We start from the raw sequence: 15589 nt of genomic DNA, 5'->3' as shown, positions 1-15589 counted from the left end.
AAAATCTCAGGTTTCTCTCTGTTGTCGGTTACATTTAATATTAAATAATACAAAAAAAAACTAGAATTTATTCACCGTGAATTGTCCGAGGTTTAAAAACGACAAATAACGTTTTGATTACATTTGTTACATCCAGCCTTAAGGAAATGAAGGCAGGGAAGGATGCAACAAAAACTCTTTTATTCTCGTGACCGCACTAGTGGGATGTGCGGCGCGAGCCAAACGCACTTTTGATGATTCCAAAATTATGCGTCAACGTGTAATGACACGCTTTAACGCCTTTTCAGAATCGTGCGATCGTTGGTCCTAATTTGATTCAGAGAATTCAATCTCTATAACTCGGGATCGGACCGAGTGCAATCTTTTTAAGTCGGGAGGTTAGTGTGAGTACGAGATGGGTTGATGAAATAAAATTTTACATTTAAACTTTTCTTTTAAACAAGACTTAGCATATATTCTGATACTTGAAATTTATATACATAAGGTTTCTATAAAGTTGTTCAAAAGAATTAGCAAATAAATACATAATCGGTTATTGCTATTTAATAGAAAAAAGAAAGCAGTATAACAAGGTGATCATTATTAACTAAAACAGGAATACGTAATCAGTTAGTTTATTTAAAATATAAAACGATTAGGTAATGATTATTCCAAAGATTAAAATTTAAGTACATTGTTTAATATGAAATTAACATTATTTTTGAGGTTTGGAAGCATTGAGACTTACAAGATAGAACATGATTAATTATCAAAAATACAAATATTTAAGAATTAATGTTAGTGTAAGTTATCTATTGTTATAAGTATAGTGTTTAATTGAGAAAGCTAAACGGAACATATTGAATAATTGATCTAGAAACTATACATGAATTAACATAGGTTTTACAAATAATTAATTTTAAAAACTTAAACTATACGCGTTATTATGTGTACAGGAGGAGATGGAATTAACTTATTCTTTAATAAATACGTAATTATGCGTTGAGATTCATATTTTAACTATTAAATCAATTCAAAACCTAAGATTTAAGAATGGAAGTAGAACATAGAGATTTAAGAAATATTTAGAGAGAAAGTCGGGAATTGTCTAAAATGAGAATTGCTGTTAATTAATCCGAAATAAAAGTAATAATATTGGGAACAAGGAGCTGGGACATGAACGGCTGTGATTACTCATTAGCGATTGATTCCGGGCGAGTTGAATGAAAAATTGAAGTAAAACCAAAAAAGAGAAAAAAGAAAAAAACTTACTTATTAGTTAGACGAGAAGAGAAAGGGAAGAAACTATGAAATTCTGCGGATTGAAAAGTACTTGACGCAGCGCAGGCTGTCTGCTCTAGGGGATGCTTCAACGGTGGGCTGCTCGGAGTTTTAAGGCTCCTGAGTACTCGCCGTGGCCATATTGAAGTCGTGACGTCAGAAGCGAGAAATTGCGTGAAATGACACGTAATTTTGTCCGACATGCCATTTGTAAATAAATTCAATTTGGATAAAACAAACTAAGCAGATGACTTTAAAACACTTCTAAATATCGGTCACGACTATCCTTTTTCCGCCTAACAATCAGTAAATAGTTGTAAAAAGCATGCAAAGTGAAGCAATTGAAACAGAAAAACACATGGGCACATAATTTTGTCCGACGTGCCATTTCTAAATAATGCCAATTTGGATAAAACAGACTAATCAGATGGCTTTAAAACACTTCTAAATATCGGTCACAACTATCCTTTTTTCGCCTAGCAGTCAGTAAATAGTCGTAAAAAGCACGTAAAGTGACGTCTATTCAGACAGGAAAACACACGGATAGCTATTAAAAGGAGTGAAAAATGTACTTTTATGTATAAAATTCAAAGAAACTTTACTCGCGGTCCATTTTTACGAATTTGGTAAATACGAGACAAGTCATGTTTTTACAATGAAACACATAATAACAAAATGACATGCACGATAACATTTCATCGTCAATCTGTCACGTTTCACGTGTATTAGTTCTAATTTTGTCCGCGACGAAATGTCGCTACCGTCAACGCGGAGTTCTCGGCTGAGGAGTCAGGAGCCTTAATGTATGTGATTCTTAAGCACAGATTCTAAGTTCAAAACGATTTTGAAAATAACGCGCATAGCTTCGATACTTGCAACGCGTGGATGTGAGTGTGAACTTGAATGCTCGAGGCGTTCGAAATTGCGCATTTTATAGGGCTTAGGAAAAGGGCGTGGGATTAGTTTAGTGGGTGAGATGAAGATTTGAGATTAAAGCTTTTTGAGCTTTTTCCCTTCCCTTGGAGATTCCTTGTTGTCGAAATTTTGAGCTTATTCGTTGAGTAGTTTACCAACGCTCACTACCAATCATCTTCTCGGATGATCTCACGTTGGCTAATTTTCCATCTTTTCCTGATTTTTCTTAACTTTAAGAGGGGCGAGCAGTTGCATCACCCAATCGGGATTCGTTATCTTACGGTTTCTCTTCTTGGAACGTTCGGTCCCGATTTTTTATATCGCCGCGTCTGTTTATTTGGGACTTGATTTCCACATGAATCATCTTTCCGTTCGTGATGAAACATAGGTTTGAACACCGGGGTTGTAAATTTTGATTTTATAGTTTTATAGGGTAAATATATCGAATAGGGGAGGCTGCCCCGATGACCTTGACTTTGACATATGTTGTCAAGGTCATGACCCTAAGTAACGTTCAACAAGTTTTAGCCGTCGTTCGCCCTTCGTTAAAAAGTTATAATCATAAAAAGTTTATTAAAATTAAGAGCGACAACTGCACATATACTCACATATATTTACATATATTCACATATACACATAAAAATGTAGTCCCGAGAACGCGTGGGCGGGGGAGGGGCTCTGCCCCTCCCCCTGCACCCCCTCCCCATATTTTTCCTAACCCAACCTAATTCCTAATTCTATTTTAGTTTAATTTTAAATCTAATATTGTAACGTGGTCAATTGGATATCCTTGGCCAAATTACAACTAAAATAAGCTTTCTCTGTACTACATGTAAATATTTGAGTTTTTCAGAGTTTTTTTACCAATTTTAGTTTTATATACATACTTTATTCATCAATATTATTACTAAGTGGATACATATCTTTCATAATTTAAAAAAATGCGTCAATTCTATCATTAAAAGGATAAATTCTTTTAAATAAAAATTCGGCGAGATAAAATTTATAATGCTTTTGTGATATTCCATAGCGAGGAATTGCACCACGCATATCACGCCATATTCTTTCAATATTTTGGGTATGGCAACCCGTTACTGGGTCAACAAGCTATTAGTACTGTTCCACGCAGTGAGCGTGTGCGTGTGCATGTGCGCGCGTAACCTTTTTTTTTTATAGTTGGGAAACGCCTTTATGGGTCCCCGGTCCTGTGGGGACAGGAACGCGGGGTATGTGAGACTTGTCAACCTGACTAGCCGACATACTCACTAAAACCCAACTTTTTCCGGCGTCTGGGCTTGGGACGGATCACGGGATCGAACTAAGCATGCACCGCGATCCGTCCCAGCCCAAACGGATCCCCGCCCGAGAGCAGGAACCCCCCTCCAGAGTTAGCGGCCAGAGCTCGACCGAAGTCGAGCCCCAGCCGCCCGAACCGGGGTGCCGGGAGTGCGCCGGACCCTCCTGGAAGAGGGCCCTAGGTACGCACTTTCGCATCCCAAGCCCCGACACGGGTCAGCCGGGCAACTACCCCGCCGCTGATTCCGCCCGAGGCGTACCTCCTCAACAGTGGAGAGGGTAGGGCTCTCTGTCCGGTCTAGCCGGCGCTGTGAGAGTCCCCCCTCTCCACTATTCCTTCCTGACCATCCCTCCTTCACCACTCTCTGAGGAAGGGCAAAGAAAGGGAAGTACATGGCCGCGCCGGTGAGTTGTCCCCGGCGGCGTTAAAAACCGTCGCCGCCAAATCACCGGCGATCTCCTGTATCAGCCAGGGCCATAAGTTTGCTTGCCCTCTCCGTGCCCGCTGCCCGCATTTTGATAGTTATGGGGGAGGAGGTGGTCCCTGCTGATGTTGTTGCAGGAACCTTCTACGCCTCCCCCCCTCCCTTCGCCTCCTCTCCGGCGGCGCGTCGAGAGCCCCCTCCCGCGCCCGCTCTGCCGCCACCTTCTGCAGCATAATAGTGCTGCAGAAGGCGGCGTAAGCATCCCAGTTTTCGGGGGCTGCCAGGATCCTCCCCACAATTGTGGGTAGATCCAGCCCGCCCCCGTGCGCGCGTAATCTAACCTAACCTATAATTTAAAATCTAACATTATTACAAATTTCGTCAAAAATAGGGGTAGGTTGGGTTAGAAAAAATACGGGGAGGGGGTGCAGGGGGAGGGGGGAAGCCCCCGCCCACGCGGTCTCTGTACCATATTTTTATATGTATATGTGAGTATATGTGTAGTTATCGCTTTTAATTTTCATAAACTTTTTATGATTATAACTTTTTAACGAAGGGCGAGCGACGGCTAAAACTTGTTGGGCGTTACTCAGGGTCATGACCTTGACAACATATGTCAAGGTCAAGGTCATCGGGGCAGCCTCCCCTATTCGATATATTTACCTTTTATAATTTCCGTCCGGCGTCGCGACTCAATCTTATCTCTGATTGTTGCCAGACTTTAATAGTGTTTAGATTTTTTCTCATTCGAGTCCAGGCTTTGTTCGTTCATATGAATTATTAAATAAGCATCGTTGTAATTTTGTCGTCGCACGATTTCTCTTTTTTTGCTTCTATTTATTGCTCCGGATGTAACATGTGGCCATTATATATATATATATATATATATATATATATATATATATATATATATATATATATATATTCTGAGAACAATGTTTAATTTTTTTTCTTATAATAGCTGGATGATAGTGTTATTTGTAAAAGAGAAATTGTGGAGTTCCGGGTATAAGTATTATAAATTTTACATACAATCCCTTAGCTTGTTTCGCATATTTTATATGATGGGTGCAAAAAGGGAAATCGCGAAATCCTCCGGATGTAACACATTCAATATTAAACTTTTGAATGGGAAATTTAAAGTGGGTCCAAAATGTGCAGTGTATGGATTTAGATAATAATTTATATATGAGAATATGAAGATATATATGAAGACGTTTACTTTTAATTGTGCAAAGTAACATTAAAAAAATGTAAATCCGCTATATTAGATTTTTAATAGCTACAGAAGAATATTAAATATTAAAAATAAGGAAAACTTTTTAGAATCAGTTTCTTCAATGAATATTGAATATAATGCACAGTGGATTAATAAGATATAGCACATCAACAAAACACAACATAACTTATTATTTATCTACACTGTTTATTGAGGAAACTAATTCTAAAATTCTAATTCCAATTTCTAATATCTAATATTCTTCCATTGTGCGCAAGACCTTAGAAATTTTCACTTTAAATGAACTTAATAATAATTATATTTCTTTATAGTTATTTAAAAAAATTCATTGCATTTGTTTCGTAAAATATGTATTTGAAAATTGTGTGACTTTCAAAGTTATTATTTTGAATTTGCATTAGAGAATTTTGAAATTTTTATAAAAAATTAGAAATTCTTGATCTTAAAGACTTCTAAGAAACCATTGTTATAGTCGATGTTAATATTTATAAGAGAAAACAAAGAGTAATTTATGTATCGACGTCATCTACATTCACAAGTTATTAAACTAAATAATGCAAAGAATTTGAACTTGAATTTACCGAGTAAGTTATCCGAGAATTGAGAACACTGATACTGTTTCGTATTTATTATTGTATTTCGTGTACCACATGTGGAGACGTTTCGCTCGGAGTTGTATTCTATTTCCACTTATAATAGTATTGGTAAGATCGGTAAACTTCGTGAAATTCGGTACTCTTCGCGTTTTCCTCTGCGACTAATCAGGAGGCAGAGAAACTCGCTGTTCACGAAGCACGAACAGATATCAATTAGTCGTCATATAAACATTATAACGAACCGCCTTGCCGCTCTCCGTCGGACCATCCACCGCTCCAGGCTGTCCGGCTACTCGCCGGACAGCAAAGAAGAGGCGCATAGCGCTAATAATAATTCAAATACGCGTAGCGCGCGAACACGTATCCGCGCATCGAGACACTTTCTGCGCGCACGCGCCGTACGAGCGACCGAAGTGGCGGTCGCTGCAGATCTCGAATGGCGGCGAATCCTCTCTTCGCTGACGTACCGACCGCTCCCCAAACATCCCCTCCTAGCGAGATGTGGGTATATAAGTGCCGCTTCTACGAAAGTGGCTTCTTTCTAAATCTCCTTTCGCAAAGAAGTGTCTCCCGAGCTAGGTCCAAAGTTAAGAAAACTTAGCTTCCGCTGAAAGATTTTGGCAGTTAGCACTCCGACTCCTAGACCGCCGATTCACGGGCTCAAGTTAAACTCAATTAAGAGATCTTGGTAATCGGAGAAACCTACATCCTTTCTCCTCTCCGTTGGCACGGTTGACTCATGACCAGGGGTGTGGAGTTCCGTGCCTCTACCAAGAGATCTTGCCGTGAGTCGTTGCCACCGCCGCACTTTTATATCATAGTCATGCACCGCAGAAATATAATTTAACCAAAGAGTTTTCTTTTCCTCAGCATTTATACCATCAATAAAGTAATAGATAACAGAAATTTTCCAGTTTTGGTTCAAATATGTCAATAAAAATACTAAAGCTTCTTTAGCAACAAGCATGCAATTAGAATTAGAATCAAACCAAAAATCGACATAGCCATAATATTTTGAGCCATCATATTCAACTATTTTTCTGATAGCCATTTCATTGAATGTAATGCCAGCATATAACGGAAAATTGACTAAAGCAGTTTTTTCTTTTATGCAATTTAAAGCTTCAATATTAATGTCCGGAGAATCATTAATAGAGGTGTACCATGCATTCAGTGTTTTGGGATAAAGAAGACATTTATGAAATATATTTCTTGTATATTTATATGCACGGGGAGAATAATAATGAAAAGTGAGTGCAAAAGAACGCAATTCTGCAGAGTATTGTTTAGGCGTCGAAAAAATCATATCTTCGCAACATAAAACTTTTAAGGACTTTCAAATACGGCGTTTTAAAGCTAAATAGTCACATTTTCAAAATAAAATTTTGGCAAAGTCATTACTTTTAAAAAGTATAATTATGTAACATGGAGAATATGAGGTATTTTTGGGTATCTAAAAATCCATTTTTCTTTAAAGTCATACCTTTGCAACAAAAAACTTTTAAAGACTTTACAATACGGCGTTTTAAAACTAAAGATTCATACTTAAAAAAAAATTATATCATTGTCAAATACATTAAAAAATGTATTTATGTAACAAGGCAAATATGAGGTATTTTTGATTAAATCGTGTCTAAAATTGAAAATTGATGTGTTTCATGATATACTTCGGAAAAACTCCCTTTTCTACAGCACTGTATAGTATTCCAGCTTTAGACAGAGTATGTGCAAGTAACATCCGCGAACCCACCTGTTCGAACGTATTTTGTCCAGCTTTTTTATGTAAAGTACTCACAAAAAAGGTTTCACTTACACACTATATGGGTCGCATTGACCCTAACAAAACTTGGCTGCCGTACCGTTCGAATTCTAGTTGACCAAAAAAGTTGATCAACCATATCAATCGAAAGAGGAGATTTCAAACTTTTTTTATGTCTTGGTCCGAACCTCCTATCTCATTCCGTCTTCACACAGGAAGCGTTCCAAACTTCATATGGAGTCTTTTAGACCCACTTACGTGTTTAAGGGTTAATACATATATAAAAATACACGCAATAAAAAAAATCGATTTTATATGACCTTCCACCTTTAAGGTAAAGTAAACCTTAGGTGACGGATATACGAGTAAATTTTTAATGATTTATTAAATTTTTGTTCGATTTTCTTGTAAAATTGACCTGAGCGCATCTTCTTTTTACGCATATTTCAATTCTAAAAAAAGTTTTTGTGAAACTATTTAATAGTTATAAATTATACGGCTACTCGCTGGACAGCAAAGAAGAGGCGCACAGCGCCAATAATAATTCAAATACGCGTAGCGCGCGAACACGTATCCGCGCGTCGAGGCACTCTCTGCGCGCACGCGCCGTACAAGCGACCGAAGTGGCGGTCGCTGTCGATCTCGAGTGGCGGGAATCCTCTCTTCGCCGACGTACCGCGTACCGCTCCCCAAACATCCCCCCCTTTCGAAATGCGGGTATATAAGCGACGCCGCTTCTACGAAAGTGGCTTCTTTCTAAATCTCCGTCCGCAAAGAAGTGTCTCCCGAGCTAGCTCCAAAATTAAGAAAACTTAGCTTCCGCTGAGAGATTTTGGCAGTTAGTACTCCGACTCCTAGACCGCCGATTCACGGGCTTAAGTTAAACTCAACTAAGAGATCTTGGTAATCGGAGAAACCTACATCCTTTCTCCTCTCCGTTGGCACGGTTGACTCATGACCAAGGGTGTGGAGTTTCGCGATTCTACCAAGAGATCTTGGCGTAAGTCGTTGCCACCGCCGCAACAACACCGCGGTATTAATCGCCATGCGTCGCAATCACGTAAACGCGTAACGAGTCAGTACAGCTGTACCGTGCGCGAGCTACATTGTCCGTGGCCGCGGCCTTCGGCAAAGCTGCGCCAACACGTAAATAGGGATTCCGAGTTTGGAGAAATCCGTTTCGGAATCATCTGCGCTGTAAATAGCCGCGATTGCATATTCGATCCCGTCCGTCCGAGCGTTTGCGATTATCCGTCTGTCCGTCCCCGCGATTAATTACCGATTATCTGTATCCATCCGTCCGCGTATGTATTATAAATTATCCGTTTGTCCATCCGAGCGTCATATTCATCTTGTCCATCCGCGTGCTAATGGCTTCGCCACGCTTTGTAAATACGATTCCGTACACCGCGTTTGCTTTAAATAAACTGTTTTATTAGTCATCAAAATCGGTCTAGTTCTCTTGGCGACCTACTCGCGTCGAAAAATGCATGCTTCATGGTGACTGTCCTAATAAAAATACACATATCCTCGGTGGTTTGTTCTAGAGTCTAGAGTATCTATAATAAGAGGTAAAGCAAATTGCTACCATATAAAAAATTAACATTTAAACTAAATTGATAATACTGATTTTATCATAGGCAGATTGACACTACCGTAGACGATTCTAGTTAACAGGCAATGTTTTCAGGCATTATAAATGTCTATTAAATATATAAAAAACATTATAATGAACAATAAATGTTTTAAAAACATTTAGAAAAGACATAGAATGGTATACTTAGTCTGTATTGAAATAAGAATCGACTACAAATATCGGCTAGTCTGCTGATGTAGAAAATAGAAATAAATATCAATATCAATTAATAATTAAATAATAACTGACATTGATTTAAATATAAATATATATTTAACTTAGAAAAAATGTTAACAAATTAAACTTTATGTGTTTTTAAAATAATTATTTGAAATTAAAAACTAACCCCTGTGAAATTAACTATGTTAAATAAAAAGTTATTAAATTTTTAGTTTTATTATTTAATTGTTAACTTTTTAAGTTTATTATTAAATTTCTAACTTTTTAATTAATTACCCAACCCTGCTCATTCCATAGAACACATTTAGGACATTTAAGAAAAAATGTTTTACATTTACATCATGAAAAAAATATAAAACGCAAAATATTTACTTCTTTGAAATAAGATCTTACTTTAATAAAAGAGACAATGTGTTTTATTAAAAAAAATCGATTCAAACAAAACAACAGTAGAATTTTGTATCTTTTAGAGACAGAATAGGCATCGTTAAATTATTGTTGCGTAGTTTTTTCACCATACATAATATTTGCGCAATGACAGTGTTTCTTATCGAGTAAGATATCGATACAGTTAATAAAAGTTACAAAATTCCGTTACTAAAGCGATTTTATTTAGGATAAAAACTTATCATTTGTAAAATATTTTGCTCAAAACCAAAAGACCTTTGTGAGTAACAAGTTGTTTTTATACAAATCTTTTTGAAACATTTGTCATTTACATTAAAAGAAACATCTAACTATGATTAGATATTTGCTGCGACTTTTGACTTAACGTTAATAAACATCTCGAGTTAAACATTAATTCAACTACATTAATCTAAACACAGATTTTATGTTAAGGGGTAACACTACTGTAGAATTTTCAACAAATTGGTTTCCTTTTTTTTTTGCTTAAATGATTCTTTAAGATCTTAGAAATAAGATACAAAAGGTCTAAATGCGAAAAAAGATCCCTAAGTGTCATTTTTGGAAGTTTAAAGCATCGTACTTTTTGGTAAGATTTGAAGCGTTTGCGATGGGATCCTTCTGAGAATAATATTATAAAAGAATTAGTTACCTACAGTGAATTTTCTTTAAAATCGGTCAAGAGGAATTAGTAAAAGGCAAACATCAATAAGAAAGGCTAATTGTATGGTGCAGACATCGCAGATTAAAGGTAAACGACAAATTTCTATCTCTGTTACAAAAAACTTTAAACGCGTTTTTCTCGAAATCACTTTTTTTAAGCTTGCCGCACTCATAACTTCTATAAATCTTGACAGATTTACTCGAAATTTTAACTGTAGCTTCTAAAATACATTTGTCAGCAAGTACGTACGGATTTTACGTTTCGTTATAAACTTTTTTTTTAAACAATTTTCTGCAAAATTTTTTGCAAAAAATGAATATTTTTCTTCAAAACAACAAAGAATAAATGTCAATCGATTAAATGATTCTCAGTCTATAAATGATTATTTACTTTCGCGCAAAACCAACTGCTCAGCACTCTCATTAGCCCTCCTTTTTATTTTTATACTTCTTTTTCTTGTAACAAATGCTGTTTAATATAATTCCATGATATTAAGTTGTCATTGACATCTGTCATAGTATGTTTTTCTCCGAGTACATTACAAATAATTTTCAGTAAATGACGCGGATCCAATAAAATAAAGATTTTGTCTGACGTATTCGGTACATGGAACTATGTCTGTAAAGAATCTATATTAAAATTTAGTTTTAATAAACGTGCCATCGTAAAATTGGTTGCAAGACAATCAAAATGAACAGCAACAACTTTTATATCATAGTCATGCACCGCAGAAATACAATTTAACCAAAGAGTTTTCTTTTCCTCAGTATTTATACCATTAATAAAGTAATAGGCAACAGAAATTTTCCAGTTTTGGTTTAGGTATGTCAATAAAAATACTAAAGCTTCTTTAGCAACAAGCATGCAATTAGAATTAGAATCAAACCCAAAATCGACATAGCCATAATATTTTGAGCCATCATATTCAACTTTTTTTCTGATAGCCATTTCATTGAATGTAATGCCAGCATATAACGGAAAATTGACTAAAGCAGTTTTTTCTTTTATGCAATTTAAAGCTTCAATATTAATGTCCGGAGAATCATTAATAGAGGTGTACCATGCATTCAGTGTTTTGGGATAAAGAAGACATTTATGAAATATATTTCTTGTATATTTATATGCACGGGGAGAATAATAATGAAAAGTGAGTGCAAAAGAACGCAATTCTGCAGAGTATTGTTTAGGCGTCGAAAAAATCATATCTTCGCAACAAAAAACTTTTAAGGACTTTCAAATACGGCGTTTTAAAGCTAAATAGTCACATTTTCAAAATAAAATTTGGCAAAGTCATTTCTTTTAAAAAGTATAATTATGTAACATGGAGAATATGAGGTATTTTTGGGTATCTAAAAATCCATTTTCCTTTAAAGTCATACCTTTGCAACAAAAAACTTTTAAAGACTTAATACGGCGTTTTAAAACTAAAGATTCATACTTAAAAAAAAATTATATCATTGTCATTTCTATTAAAAAATGTACTTATGTAACAAGGCAAATATGAGGTATTTTTGATTAAATCGTGTCTAAAATTGAAAATTGATGTGTTTCATGATATACTTCGGAAAAACTCCCTTTTCTACAGCATTGTATAGTATTCCAGCTTTAGACAGAGTATGTGCAAGTAACATCCGCGAACCCACCTGTTCGAACGTATTTTGTCCAGCTTTTTTATGTAAAGTACTCACAAAAAAGGTTTCACTTACACACTATATGGGTCGCATTGACCCTAACAAAACTTTGCTGCCGTGCCGTTCGAATTCTAGTTGACCAAAAAAGTTGATCAACCATATCAATCGAAAGAGGAGATTTCAAACTTTTTTTATGTCTTGGTCCGAACCTCCTATCTCATTCCGTCTTCACACAGGAAGCGTTCCAAACTTCATATGGAGTCTTTTAGACCCACTTACGTGTTTAAGGGTTAATACATATATAAAAATACACGGAATAAAAAAAATCGATTTTATATGACCTTCCACCTTTAAGGTAAAGTAAACCTTAGGTGACGGATATACGAGTAAATTTTTAATGATTTATTAAATTTTTGTTCGATTTTCTTGTAAAATTGACCTGAGCGCATCTTCTTTTTACGCATATTTCAATTCTAAAAAAAGTTTTTGTGATTTTGTAATGTAAATTCGAAGATATGTAGTAATGTCTGTAAATGCCCGTAATTTGCGATACTTTAACATCCTCGCAAAGTTGAATACATTTATAACTATTATGTAACTTTATCTCATGTTTTTTTTTTCTAATCTTTCACCAGAAGGCAGTCAGTAATTTACAATATTTGTTTAGCAACGTAACTATTCATATACAAATATAACGATGGCATTGCATAGGGTAAAGGGTGTGAGCGGAGAAGTTCGGATCAACGGTAAAGTCCGTGAACTACAGAGCAAACTATGGAAGAGGATGTCGTGTTACATACACCAGGACACCATTCTCACACCATACGTCACCGTCGGAGAAACCATGACTTTAGCCGCTCATTTGAAACTTGGCTGCACAATCAGCTCCGCTTATAAGCACACTCAGGTTTGTCACAATTGTCTGTCCACTTTAATTATTGCGTCGTAAATTCTTCTCCGAAATCTGACCCCTATTTATAAGATCTTATGTTCAGTTTCGAAAGGCAACTTAAGAAAGATCCACGACTGCTTCTCATAAACTTCTTTCTTCATGACGCGTTTAATTTAAGGGTTATGTTCATTGTTATCTGAATGTTGATCTGAATATTGCTGCGCCTTGCAATTATATTTATAAAAATGAAACTTTATAGAAATAGAATAGTTTTTACTCTTGTTGTACGTGTGCAGGTTTCAGAGTTGTTGGAGATGCTAGGGCTGAGCCATTGCTACGACACTTTATGCGGAAAATTATCGGGAGGACAGAAAAAGGAGCTTGATATCGCTTTAGAACTCCTAACTAATCCTTCAATATTATTCCTCGACGAACCAACAACTGGTAAGCATTAGGAATATCGATTACATGATAAAAAATTCTTAATTTAAATTATATATATATATATATATATATATATATATATATATATTTATATATATATATATACATACCTATGTATAAATATGTATTTACATCGATATACATATACAGCTTTTTTTTATCTTTTGTTCCGAATCTATTGTTGATCTTGAAACTGGATTACTATATTCCTCTACTATAGAGGGAAAGAGGGTATTATGGCTACTGTAGACAATATGGTTACTCCTATTATTTCCGTTATTAAGTGACGTATTCTAACAATTGCTTATGGAGTTATTCGTTTAGTAGCCTGTCATTTTTTAGTGATGCTAATATGCCAATACATAATGACTGCCAATTGTTATAAGGCATTTTTACTATTGAGTACTTCTAAACTTTTTCAAGGTACACCTTTAACCTTTAATTACATACACTTTTTCATTATTCTTTAACTTTAGTGTATTATCACACAAAGGTACATACACTCGAGCGTTTTTTCGTTATTTAACTTTTTATTTGGCCCTATACATTTTGAGTTATACAAAGTTAAAACAATAACATAGAATTTTGTTAATATGGTTTTTTAAGCAAAATATTTTCTCAAAATATTTTTTCGAAAAATCGATTGTCATTCTAAAGACCGGTGTTTAGAAACATTAGAGACATCATTTAATGCTTGTTGTTTAATATTAAACAGGGATAAAATGATATTTTTAATGAAATTTCTGATGATATTTCTAAAGCTTTTGAACGCAGGAAAATTCTAAACAATGGAAAATTAAAAATATATAATTTTGTAACAAAGTAATGTGTTTTCTTTTAAATTAAACTAATTTTTTAATATTATTTTTATGGATAGCTATATTACAATCACTTTTTTCTTTCACTGATTATAGAATGCATTAAATTTTTTAAATCAAGTTCTTAATAATAAATATTTCATTACTTTGAATCTAGAATCTGTCAAACAACACTCTGACAAATGTAATCGTTTCAAGTTTTAATAGAAAATATTAATTATAAACAAAGTTATTCAATAAAATGAAAATGGATACCATATTACCTTCTTCTCCTCTATCAATTACTCTTTGTGTTATATTTTTATTTAAACGAAATAATCTTACAAACTCTAAGTTATTTAATTCAAATGGATCATTACGTTGAAATCTTTCTGTATTTTCGAACACAATGTTTACATTTTCCATTTTAATTCAAATTGATCATTACGTTGAATTCTTTCTGTATTTTTCGAACACAATGTTTGCATTTTCCAAAATATTTATTACTTTAAAATGAATTAACCTTTTTAAAGCTGCCATTGTTATATAAAATTTTCACTGTTATGCAGAATTTCGATTATTTATCGCATATGTATCTTTATTTTAAATGCCATGACCCATACGGTGTAAATCGTATGGTACTTTTCGAATACGACTGCGTAGTAATCATTCAGGGGCCGTATTCTTGGAAAATAACGTTTATAAAAATATACGAAAATATTATAGTATACGTTACATATATTATAGAGTTCCCTAGTATTTTTGTATGCAATATTTTTTGAGAATCGGCCTCCAGGAATGAAAATCAAATATTGAGAGTCATATACGAAACTGCCATTTTCGTATGCGATATATGTTCAAGAATAGGGGATTGCGCTCGAATCTCATTTCTTGCTCGATGCGTTGGGTGCGGAAAACGATTTCAAAATGCGTTTATCGCAGAATATGTATTATCGCATTCTAGGATAGAGTGAGAATTATTTACCTTTCAGGTCTGGATTCCTTCTCGTCTAGCCAATGCGTCGCTCTCATGAAACGATTGGCGGAATTAGAAAGGCGTACGGTAATCTGTACGATTCATCAGCCGAGCGCCTCACTTCTGGAGAAGTTTGATTCCCTGTACGTGATGGCCGATGGTCATTGCATATACAGAGGCCCGGTTAGATCCTTGATACCACACCTGGCTTCCGTCGGCGCCCAATGTCCATTTAATTACAATGTAGCAGATTTCGGTACGTACAGCTGGAACAATTAGAGCAATCTTAAAGTCTGGGCTATCTCTCTCTCTCTCTCTCTCTCTCTCTCTCTCTCTCTCTCTCTCTCTCGCTCTCGCTTTTGAGACTATGAGCTACTTATGGGCGAATGTAGCTGATGGAATACGAAATCGCACTCTGCAGAAACGGACCAAGGCAGCAGGTGGCCCGTTCCAAGACAGCGAAACCATATCTA

General features: G+C 35.4%; 1 protein-coding gene across 4 annotated transcripts in view; it reads left to right on the top strand.

The window, feature by feature from the left end:
• LOC120358357 (ATP-binding cassette sub-family G member 1-like) overlaps positions 1 to 15589 on the top strand; it is a 54025-nt gene that overhangs the window by 25646 nt on the left and 12790 nt on the right. For all 4 annotated transcript variants that reach the window (XM_039452398.1, XM_039452397.1, XM_039452395.1 and 1 more), the window contains exons 4-6: positions 12719 to 12914; positions 13196 to 13343; positions 15133 to 15372. In XM_039452398.1, coding sequence (XP_039308332.1) covers positions 12719 to 12914; positions 13196 to 13343; positions 15133 to 15372 — 584 coding nt within the window. The remainder of the gene's footprint in view (positions 1 to 12718; positions 12915 to 13195; positions 13344 to 15132; positions 15373 to 15589) is intronic.

Source organism: Solenopsis invicta, chromosome 8 (genome assembly GCF_016802725.1).
Source record: "Solenopsis invicta isolate M01_SB chromosome 8, UNIL_Sinv_3.0, whole genome shotgun sequence".
NCBI classification, from domain to species: Eukaryota; Metazoa; Arthropoda; class Insecta; order Hymenoptera; family Formicidae; genus Solenopsis; species Solenopsis invicta.
The sequence above is the reverse complement of the archived record's forward strand: the minus strand, read 5'-3'. Positions and strand labels throughout refer to the sequence as shown.